General features: G+C 42.9%; 1 protein-coding gene across 1 annotated transcript in view; it reads right to left on the bottom strand.

Moving 5' to 3' along the window:
- Positions 1 to 581: 581 nt before the first annotated feature.
- LOC126191067 (uncharacterized) overlaps positions 582 to 12,439 on the bottom strand; it is a 78,055-nt gene continuing 66,197 nt past the window's right edge. Inside the window, exon 3 of the mRNA XM_049931786.1 lies at positions 582 to 1,847. Coding sequence (XP_049787743.1) covers positions 1,737 to 1,847 — 111 coding nt within the window. The 3' untranslated portion in view covers positions 582 to 1,736. The remainder of the gene's footprint in view (positions 1,848 to 12,439) is intronic.

The following is a 12,439-nucleotide window of genomic DNA, read 5'->3' as shown; positions in this document are numbered from 1 at the left end:
TGTCGCCACCACAGAGACATGTAAACTTTTCGTTTGTGAGGAAATTATCGTATCAGTTAGCTACGTTATTCAAAATATTGACTTCGGTGTAGCTTATCTACTGCATAATATAGTTCAGAACTCTTGCATGCAAAATGAACGGACTAGTGAAGATAGGTATGCCTCCTCTGGAGTTTCCAAATTAGAATGCAATGTCTTCCATAAATTCTATATTAGTCAAACTTGAAAAACGTTTAGAACGAGACAGCAGGGCACCAACTGCTCACCCCTGGTGATCTCTGCATTTTATATTGTACTCAGAAAGGCAAAACGCTTGATTTGTTGCAAGAGTTGGAAATCCTTAAACACACGTGTACGGACGACGAACAATTGCTTAGCGATCGGCTGAGTAGTAGGAACCATAGCTATTACGATTCAGTGATGTCGGTGGTAAAGTCGGATCGGGACTTGCTGTTTTATGAATTTTTTTATCCCCATTTGTCAGAGCGCCCATCCTTGTTGGTTATCTTACGGTTTTATTTAGTTACGACTAATGCTATTTCATCTACTTGGAGTGGTAAATTTTTTTATTTATTTTTAAAAATTTTTTTTAATGGGCAACCGTGTTCTGAGTAATTGTAACCGCTTAACTTCATTATAGTGAATCAACCATTTTCAGATCTGTTTTGTAAGCATTAAATATCGCGTCTGCCACATAAGTATTTTGAGCGCCACTTCCTCCACAGACATGCTACGCAAGCCTCATTTCATTGCTCGTCTTTGTGTGCGCTTGACGCTCCTGCCGTTAAGTACGGCGGCAGCACTCTGCATCATATTTAAATGTGTACTATTCTTTGTGAGTGTGGTCCAACCTCTGTACCATTCTGTATCGACTTTACTAAGATATGTTGTCTCGGTCTGTCTGATTACTTATTTAGCATTCTGTCCCGCAGATACACTATATTATTTTAGTTGTTTTTGACTGGGTCTCTGCGGGTTCATCCTTTTCCACACGTGCTTCAGTCTCGTACAGGTTAAAATGTTGCAAAAGGAAAATTTTAAGGTCAGTGACAACTTCTTATTCACATATAGAATCGCGCAAGGTAGGACAGTACCCTAATTTTTATCTTATTTTGCTATTTTCATTGATAATCTGAAGGTGTCCCACGAAGGCGAAACATGTTATTAATAAAATATTAAGTTGCAATCAACACTATTTTTATTCAAATATTCTACATACGGCTACTGTACCAGACGGCCTAATGGAGTGGGAGAAATTTTCTACAAGATTCATTCTCGGCTGGTGATACTGTTGGTAGGTGGGAGGGCGGTGAAGATGGTATAGAAAAGGATGTGCAAGGAATGAGAGTGTTAAGATTTTAAGGTATGGATGTAATGTTCGGGTTTAACAGGTGGGACAGCGGATTGCGTGGTCGAGGTTCCAGGATATAAAATGTTGTAAGAAGACAGTGTGATGGCGAGGATCAATGCTGTGGTATGAAGTGAGAAATGCGGAATTTTATAACACTTTTTTAATAGTGGAAAGCACGACATGGCCATATGGCTGGAAATCTGGTTTCCTTTGTAATATTAGTAATGTGGCCCGTGCAGGAGATGAGGAGTTACGGAACGTCACAGTTTCACTTGCACCACCGCTTTACAAGGCGCCACGACCGCCTGGTGATGTGGCTGCTGCTGACAGCGGAGTATGTCGGAGGCGGTGGCACCGGGGACGGCTGCTGCACGGCACTCTGACGTCAGCCGTACACCGAGTTGTCATGAAGTGGCGCCGCGGGGGCGGTGGAGGCGGCGGGGGTGGCGGGGGCGACCAGCGCTGCGTCCCTCGCCAGCTGCTGCTGCAGGCGGAGCTGTGGACAAACCAACACGTCACTCGGTAAACGAGTCATTGATACGAAACCCAAACATGTTATAGTTCTGGGTGGAGATTTTAATTTACCAGATATATACTGGGAGACTCAAACATTTATAACGGGTGGCAGGGACAAAGAATCCAGTGAAATTTTTTTAAGTGCATTATCTGAAAACTACCTTGAGCAGTTAAACAGAGAACCGACTCGTGGCGATAACATATTAGACCTTCTGGTGACAGACAGACCCGAACTATTTGAAACAGTTAACGCAGAACAGGGAATCAGCGATCATAAAGCGGTTACTGCATCGATGATTTCAGCCGTAAATAGAAATATTAAAAAAGGTAGGAAGATTTTTCTGTTTAGCAAAAAGCAGATTTCAGTGTACTTGACGGCTCAACAAAAAAGTTTTGTCTGAAGTACAGATAGTGTTGAGGATCAGTGGGCAAAGTTCAAAACCATCGTACAATATGCGTTAGATGAGTATGTGCCAAGCAGAATCGTAAGAGATGGAAAAGAGCCACCATGGTACAACAACCGAGTTAGAAAACTGCTACGGAAGCAAAGGGAACTGCACAGCAAACATAAACATAGCCAAAGACTTACAGACAAACAAAAATTACACGAAGCGAAATGTAGTGTGAGGAGGGCTATGTGAGAGGCGTCCAATGAATTCGAAAGTAAAGTTCTATGTACTGAGTTGGCAGAAAATCCTAAGAAATTTTGGTCTTATGTCAAAGCGGTAGGTGGATCAAAACAAAATGTCCAGACACTCTGTGACGAAAATGGTACTAAAACAGAGGATGGCAGACTAAAGGGCGAAATACTAAATGTCTTTTTCCAAAGCTGTTTCACAGGTGAAGACTGCACTGTAGTTCCTTCTCTAGATTGTCGCACAGATGACAAAATGGTAGATATCGAAATAGATGACAGAGGGATAGAAAAACAATTAAAATCGCTCAAAAGAGGAAAGGCCGCTGGACCTGATGGGATACCAGTTCGATTTTACACAGAGTACGCGAAGGAACTTGCCCCCCTTCTTGCAGTGGTGTACCGTAGGTCTCTAGAAGAGCGTAGCGTTCCAAAAGATTGGAAAAGGGCACAGGTCATTCCCGTTTTCAAGAAGGGACGTCGAACCGTTGTGCAGAACTACAGACCTATGTCTCTAACGTCAATCAGTTGTAGAATTTTGGAACACATATTATGTTCGAATATAATGACTTTTCTGGAGACTAGAAATCTACTCGGTAGGAATCATCATGGGTTTCGAAAAAGACGATCGTGTGAAACCCAGTTCGCGCTATTCGTCCACGAGACACAGAGGGCCATAGACACGGGTTTCCAGGTAGATGCCGTGTTTCTTGCCTTCCGCAAGCGTTTGATATAGTTCCCCACAGTCGTTTAATGAACAAAGTAAGAGCATGTGGACTATCAGACCAATTGTGTGATTGAATTAAAGAGTTCCTAGATAGCAGAACGCAGCATGTCATTCTCAATGGAGAGAAGTCTTCCGAAGTAAGAGTGATTTCAGATGTGCCGCAGGGGAGTGTCGTAGTACCATCGCTATTCACAATATATATAAATGACCTTGTGGATAACATCGGAAGTTCACTGAGGCGTTTTGCGGATGATGCTGTAGTATATCGAGAGGTTGTAACTATGGAAAATTGTACTGAAATGCAGGAGGATCTGCAACGAAGAGACGCATTGTGCAGGGAATGGCAATTGAATCTCAATGTAGACAAGTGTAATATGCTGCGAATACACAGAAAGAAAGATCCTTTATCATTTAGCTACAATATAGCAGGTCAGCAACTGGAAGCAGTCAATTCCATAAATTATCTGGGAGTAGGCACTGGGAGTGATTTAAAATGGAATGACCATATAAAATTAATCGTCGGTAAAGCTGATGCTAGACTGAGATTCATTGGAAGAATCCTGAGGAAATGCAATCCGAAAACAAAGGAAATAGGTTACTGTGCACTTGTTCACCCACTGCTTGAATACTGCTCACCGGTGTGGGATCCATACCAGATAGGGTTGATAGAAGAGATAAAGAAGATCCAACGGAGAGCAGCGCGCTTCGTTACAGGATCATTCAGTAATCGCGAAAGCGCTACGGAGTTTCTGGAAACATCCCCCAGGCTGTGGCTAAGCCATGTCTCCACAATAGCCTTACTTCCAGGTGTGCTAGTTCTGCAAGGTTCGCAGGAGAGCTTCTGTAAAGTTTGGAAAGTAGGAAACGAGGTACTGGCAGAAGTGAAGCTGTGAGGACGGGGCGTGAGTCGTGCTTGGATAGCTCAGTTAGTAGAGCACTTGCCCGCGATAGGCAAAGGTCCCGAGTTCGAGTCTCGGTTCGGCACACAGTTTTAATCTACCAGGAAGTTTCGTTACGGAGATGATAGATAAACTCCAGTGGAAGACTGTGCAAGAGAGACGCTCAGTAGCTCGGTACGGGCTTTTGTTGAAGTTTCGAGAACATACCTTCACCGAGGAGTCAAGCAGTATATTGCTCCCTCCTACGTATATCTCGCGAAGAGACCATGACGATAAAATCAGAGAGATTAGAGCCCACACAGAGGCATACCGACAATCTTTCTTTTCACGAAAAATACGAGACTGGACTGATAGAAGTACTCAAAGTGCCCTCCGCCACACACCATCAGGTGGCTTGCGGAGTATGGATGTAGATGTAGATGTAGATTAGTGGTCCTGTCTCGCTCACCTTAGGTACACTCAGAGTTACTTCTATATATCTTGACCTTTTCAGACCCTCTGGCTATAATTGTGTACATAAACTTTTACTGTGTCTTGGCAGAAACAGAAGTATTTTTCCCCAGGGGAAACCTGAGATACACATTTGTGAATTTTCAACCGTTTTATGGTGCACACGTGCTGCCAACTGTTGGGCATCACAATGAAAATATCAGGAAGTCAGTGTAGCAGTGCGCAGCAGCTCGTGACCACCAGAACACACGGATGTGGTTGGTTCGCTACATTCCACTGCATAATTGAATATCGCTGTTGTTATTTTGCATGGCAATTATTGAGTGATGATTTTACAATTAACGCAGTAGAGAATATTTCGTAATTAGCCAAATGTACAAAGTATGTTAGGAAAATGGGTACATATTTTTGTATAAATCTTGCATCTAAAATCATTAAAAGTGCATTACCACATAAAGACAAATTAACCTTCCTGCAGAAAAAATTCAGGTCTGGAAGGGTTGAGAGGGGTAGACGAGGACAGAATTTTTTTAGCCTAATTTTTAATTGGTTTAAAATGTTTCATAGGGAGTCTACGTTTAAGATTCATTCATATGCAGTCTGCCATAAATGTTAAAATGTGTAAAATTGTAATCCACCGCATTAGGGTCTGACAAATCCGAGTGCTCGAATGCAGTCTGTGTAATATTACAATAGTTACCGACGGAAGAGGAGTCCTGTTAGTTTCGGATAGAATCACGGAGGACATTAATAGAAACTAAAATACTATTCTCAACAAGATTTGTCTTCGTAACATAATTCGATGACTCCTTTATGGTGAACAGTCTGAAACCACTTGCTTGCCTCGCTTCTGCTTAACTTCTCATTTCGCTTGTTTTTTATATGAAATAAAATGTGAGGCTTGAAAATGACAAACCAAAAATCTGAGAAGCCTGTTAATCGATATAATTTCGTCAAAATGAGAGTATTTCGGGATCGGTGAAAAAAAAGGCCGATCTGCGGTGCTGTCATTGCTTACTAAAGGTTTGTTCAATTTCAATATTAAAAACCACAAGTTGAAACTCTAAATGCTTTTTTTTCGGTACATCGTTTTTCAAGTTAGCCGGAGCTATAACTAATGAAATATTCATGCAGTTACATTATACCATTTTGTAACGTCTGAATCTGCGTTTTTTTCTGTAGTACGTAAGATTTTTGCGATATATTTTAATTTCGATTTTTGGTGCAAGTTTTTATAAAGACTTTTTTGTCGAGAAAATTGACTTTTTTTTATAGTTGCAAAGAGTTCGCGATCCCTTCAATTTTTTTTCTTTAAAATTTTCGCATATTGGTACTATATTTTCGTAGATGTAAAGTGTGCTATGCTGGAGTTTGAAATTCTTTGCATTGTATGTGAGTAATGTATGTAAAATGCTTTGTAAATGTTTATTGAGTTAAATAATTTTCTGATGACATTTTGTATTTAAAAATATTTGTGTGCATAAATTGTTCATGTTGATGTAAATCTGACAATTTATGAAATGGTCACGCTTAGGAACAATGTAAGAAATAGGTGTTATGTAAAAGTCAGTGTGCTTTTGTTTGAAACTAAAGTGGCTCTGGGGAGTGAAAAAGGTGGCAAGGGCGAATTGTCGCGCTACCTAGAGCAAGCGCAGGAAGTAAGTCACACAGTCTGTGGGCAGCAGTGATTGAGGCAACACCTGTGTGGAGCAGGAGAAGCTTTGCCCGCAAATTTGCACAAAAATGCCTCGGATGAAGACTGCAACCGCTTACGGCATAGCTGCGAGTTGTTCGGCTGCTGTAAGTAAAACTGAAGGACGCCAAGAAGAAAAAGTGAGCCCATACAGCAAGATACTTGCAGGCCGTACTGTGGGAGTGTAGCCGCTATAATTGATCGCCAGTCTGAAGCCTACAGCCATCAGATAAGACTTTTTTGTATTTTTACTTTTGTACAGCGTGAACCATTAATTTAAACTGTGTTTTAATAATCATTCTTGAACTTTAAAGAAAATGGTTCTCCCTGTTATTTCATCCTAATCGTACACCTGTATAGGGTTCCTTCCTGGTGCTCGAACAGTCCACTGGTATACTGCCGGTTCATAGTGTCCAACGGGCACAATATTTCGGCGATCAGACATGTCGCCATCGTCAGGTGCGCTGACGAACTGAGCTCCTGAAGGCGGCGGCCGATATAAATCCCCTCCCCCCGCGGGCCGCTCTCTTCGCCGTCCGCGCCGGCGCGCCGGCGGTCGCAAAGACTTGGGCGTCGGAATCTGTCGTAGCGTCGATGTGCTTGCTACGTCTGACCTGGTCCCCAGTTCGTACTTCTTGCTGAGAGTCATCTTAATTACATTCCATTCCGGGTCCCAAGCCGCAATCTCGGTTGATAAGATCTTCCCTGGTGCGAATTTCGATAGCCTCCCTTATAACACTGTCCCAACATTTAGAGGTCTGGTACGCTCATAATCCATCTCGTGTTTCTCGGACAAACAGTGCTCTGCTACCGCCGACTTATTTGGATTTTTTAGTCGAGTGTGCCTTTGATGTTCTCGGCAACGATCTTCGATGGTGCGTGCTGTTTATCCGATATAAGTCTTCCCACACTCACATGGAATTTGGTATATGCCGGCCTTCCTCAAACCGAGGTCATCTTTCACACTTCCCAGTAATGCCCGTGTTTTATTGGGCGGGCAAAAGACGGTTTTAACTCGGTATTTCTTTAATATACGGCCGATTTTCCCCGATAGTGCGCCATTGTACGGAATAAAGTCAGTGGCTACCTCTTCTTCCGTGACTTCATCCGTCTGCACAGGTTGTGCTGTGGTGGTGGGACGGAGAGCGCGTCTAATCTGCCATTCCGAGTACCCGTTTTTTCGGAACATGGTTTTGAGGTGTTCCAATTCCTGGGGCAGATTCTCTGCCTAAATATTGTGTCCGTTGGACACTATGAACCGGCAGTATACCCGTGGACTGTACGAGCAACAAATACGCCTGGAGAAACTGAAGAATCACTTCCTTCCTGGTGTTTGATTAATCCTAGTATTCTTTTTTACAGACGGATGAAGTGCCTAGTTAATATACAGAGGCACCATTTAAATTGTATTTGTGTAGATAATTAAAACGTTTTCTTAACTATTGGTGTTACAATAAAAATTTGCTTACGTAAAATTCAGTCAGAGTGAAGCCAAGTTGCTAGAATCTGTTAAATACAGAATTAGTACAAAGAGTAATAGGTTTTGAAAGCAAGTTCCAGTGAGAAAGAGGTTTTCTTGAAGTGACATGTCCAGTATAAAAAGTGTGTGCTTTAGTATATAAGTATTTTGGTGTTTAAGTTTGTTAATTATGGGAAGTGCTTTTCTAAAGATACCCTCTGGCCAAATTTTTTTAGCTTCCTTGAAGTTATCTACTGGGCCTTTTCTCTTTTAAAAACGTAATGTATAAGGGTGTAGTCCAACATTGTTTAAGTGGCGTAATACTTATTTGAACAACCAAATTAAACAGTAGAAAGAAAGTAGGCAAAAGTCATACTTCTGCTATTCCAATACTTCAGTTTCATTGCCTGGATAGGCTGGCGGCCATTAGTACATGTTTTAAACTACTAGATGAACTTGGAACTGAGTTGTCCTAGCTGCAGTATATGTTATTCATACTGCGTCTCTACCTAACCGCTGGGTAAGATCTTAGGAAAAGAAGTGAATAGTCTGATTTACTTATCCATAAGACACATCACACGGTCAAATCCTATAAAAAGAGTAGGCCCTAACTCTATTTATTAGCTTTTCCTATTAACAGGACTACCCTCCCATAGTGTACTTAATTTGGAAACTAATTTGTTCTGTTGGGGTATAGTATACGTGGCAACATAGAGACAGTGTTTTGTGTTATTTAGGTAAAAGAATAATAGTTTAGGATAGTAGTGGTAAGGTTTTATATACACTCCTGGAAATGGAATAAAGAACACATTGACACCGGTGTGTCAGACCCACCATACTTGCTCCGGACACTGCGAGAGGGCTGTACAAGCAATGATCACACGCACGGCACAGCGGACACACCAGGAACCGCGGTGTTGGCCGTCGAATGGCGCTAGCTGCGCAGCATTTGTGCACCGCCGCCGTCAGTGTCAGCCAGTTTGCCGTGGCATACGGAGCTCCATCGCAGTCTTTAACACTGGTAGCATGCCGCGACAGCGTGGAAGTGAACCGTATGTGCAGCTGACGGACTTTGAGCGAGGGCGTATAGTGGGCATGCGGGAGGCCGGGTGGACGTACCGCCGAATTGCTCAACACGTGGGGCGTGAGGTCTCCACAGTACATCGATGTTGTCGCCAGTGGTCGGCGGAAGGTGCACGTGTCAGTCGACCTGGGACCGGACCGCAGCGACGCACGGATGCACGCCAAGACCGTAGGATCCTACGCAGTGCCGTAGGGGACCGCACCGCCACTTCCCAGCAAATTAGGGACACTGTTGCTCCTGGGGTATCGGCGAGGACCATTCGCAACCGTCTCCATGAAGCTGGGCTACGGTCCCGCACACCGTTAGGCCGTCTTCCGCTCACGCCCCAACATCGTGCAGCCCGCCTCCAGTGGTGTCGCGACAGGCGTGAATGGAGGGACGAATGGAGACGTGTCGTCTTCAGCGATGAGAGTCGCTTCTGCCTTGGTGCCATTGATGGTCGTATGCGTGTTTGGCGCCGTGCAGGTGAGCGCCACAATCATGACTGCATACGACCGAGGCACACAGGGCCAACACCCGGCATCATGGTGTGGGGAGCGATCTCCTACACTGGCCGTACACCACTGGTGATCGTCGAGGGGACACTGAATAGTGCACGGTACATCCAAACCGTCATCGAACCCATCGTTCTACCATTCCTAGACCGGCAAGGGAACTTGCTGTTCCAACAGGACAATGCACGTCCGCATGTATCCCGTGCCACCCAACGTGCTCTAGAAGGTGTAAGTCAACTACCCTGGCCAGCAAGATCTCCGGATCTGTCCCCCATTGAGCATGTTTGGGACTGGATGAAGCGTCGTCTCACGCGGTCTGCACGTCCAGCACGAACGCTGGTCCAACTGAGGCGCCAGGTGGAAATGGCATGGCAAGCCGTTCCACAGGACTACATCCAGCATCTCTACGATCGTCTCCATGGGAGAATAGCAGCCTGCATTGCTGCGAAAGATGGATATACACTGTACTAGTGCCGACATTGTGCATGCTCTGTTGCCTGTGTCTATGTGCCTGTGGTTCTGTCAGTGTGATCATGTGATGTATCTGACCCCAGGAATGTGTCAATAAAGTTTCCCCTTCCTGGGACAATGAATTCACGGTGTTCTTATTTCAATTTCCAGGAGTATATATATATATATATATACACGTTTTTGCCTCACACAAGTCGTTGACAGGCAAAATCTATTGTCTAGCGCCGCTAGCGGTGAGAGAGTAGGGTAGGGGTCAGGCAGTCAGTCAGTTCTAGTTTGGAGTCCGTTGAGACCATGCGGAGCCTCTGTGGCGTCGACATAGATTCAGGCCACTACATGTCAAACATCAAACTAACACATAAAAGGAAAAACAAACCTCAAAAGTTTGATAGGGAACATATGAGCGTGGCTACATTATTCATAGTCCGATATATTACTAGAGGTATAGAATACCCTTAAGTGGCAATCTAGGAGCAAATGTCAATCGATTAAATAACCCGGTGTATTACCAGAGATCTAGAATACCCTTTGGTGAGAATCTAGGAGCTATTGTCAATGGATTAAACGCTTTCGCTGAAGAAGTTGTTCCCTTATAGAAACGGAAGAAACATGCTTGGTGCAATGATGAGTGCGATATGGCAGTTTTATGCAGCCATAAAACTTGGTTAGGTGACTAACAAAGGGAATTGAAAGTTCCAGGGATGAATTACTGACTGGTAGACGATCAACAGCTAAAGAAATCAGAGGCGTCAAATGGAAATTTCGTTAGGACTCAAACAAATCTATCGAGGAGGCTTTCGGTCGGCATAAGACGAGAGATTACAATTACACACTTAAGCAGTACCAATCGAAATATACTCCATCTACTCTTATTATGATGGATATGAACGGAATCACACAACAATAGGACATCACAATTATGAAAATTCAATGTTTTACGCTGAATACTCCAGTTACTAAACAGTGCGGAACTTCAATATATTTGGAATCTGACCCTTATCCGAGAAATAAAGCGCATCTAGAAGATGTTATCCCCTCACATCCAGACGAAATACAAGCAGCGATTAACTCCGGAAGGCGGTGGGAGAGAGTCAACTAGTAACACAACTTTGGAAAAATGCAAATGTATTAACTGTTCTGAATTTACATACACGCCTCATTGACATCTGGAATACTGAGAAATTGCCAGAGGAATGGAATGCTGCAATAAACAATCCACTACACAACGAAAGAGATAGATCGGATCCACATATATCCTCTCAGGATACTACTTCACAGTTTTCTCTGAGGTTCTGTATTTCATAATTCATCAACAGCTTCACGCTGAATTAGGTGAATATCGAGGAGGTTTCCGCCCAGGACGAAGCTATCCTGGTCAAATTATTACTCTTAAATGGATAATGAAACACCGAAGGTCAGGAACAAGAAGGTAGTGATCAACTTGGTCGATTTTAAAACAGCCTATGATAGTGTCCATCATGAATCTCTACTGTCTATCCTTACGGGATTTGGTTTACACCAGAAACTTGTCACTCTCACTGCGATCACTCTTCGAAATACTAAGTCTAGGAGAAGGTTCACAAATGAATTCTCTGAACGATTTGGTATTCGAACTGGCCTCCGACAAGGTGATGGATTGTCTCCGTTACTTTTAAACTGTATGTTGGAGAAAAACATGAGCGAATGGAAGATATGTCCAACTACAGTTAACTACTGTTAAGATCAGAAGAAAGATTCGACTTGACTCTCTTGCAGATGATTTGGGGTTGTTACTAAGCAGTATCGATAAGGCAAAAGTTTCAGATACAAGAATCTGAACGATTGGCAGCAAAGGTTGGGTTGAAAATTTCTTTTGAGAAAACTGAAATGATGTTCACCTTCTCAGTTGACGCAACCATATTGCACTCCATGATGCTCAAAAAAATTAAGGTGGTCAAAATTTTTATATATCATGGTGATATTGTTACTTGGATGCAAATTAAAGAGCATCAAGAGATGGTAGAACGTTAAAACTACAACGAGCACAGAGAACTAAATTGCCAACTCACAAAAAACGAGCTCTTTCAATAAACCCTTAACTTGGCGTTATCCCTCCGTCGTTAAACCGGAGACAACATGCTCAAGTGAAACTAAACACTAAAGCAACAAGCGATAAACTGCAGAAAGTTGATAGACGAATCTTCCGGACGATTACCAATGAAAATGTCAAGTTAATGGTCAGTGGAGACTCTTGCCCAACTCTGTGGTTTACTAAGAAAGTGAATCCATTGTTGATACGATCGAAAGAGAAATGTTTCAATTTTTAGTCACATTTCTCACCTTACCGAATACTAGACTCCTGAAACAACTGTTTGACTACGTTTGGTACGGTAAGGCAAAAAACAGCTGGTTTAAAGAAGTACAAATGGAACTGAATGATTTGAACAATGCGAACAAATACAGACAACTGACATTCGAAACATCACAAAGGAAGAAATACGTCGTATCTGCAGAAGAACGAGCCACCAGATCACTCCGAAAGAAGACTGTTAAGGTCTAAATTTATTCATCGTGGATTCTGTACTATAATGAGCTATGGAAAGTTTTTAAAACCTCGTCAAGGAACAGGAGTGCCAGAATGTTTATCGTAATGATAACATAGATGACAAATATAATGTTTTC

This window comes from Schistocerca cancellata, chromosome 6, assembly GCF_023864275.1.
Source record: "Schistocerca cancellata isolate TAMUIC-IGC-003103 chromosome 6, iqSchCanc2.1, whole genome shotgun sequence".
NCBI lineage: Eukaryota > Metazoa > Arthropoda > Insecta > Orthoptera > Acrididae > Schistocerca > Schistocerca cancellata.
This window is presented reverse-complemented; position numbering and strand designations above follow the sequence as displayed.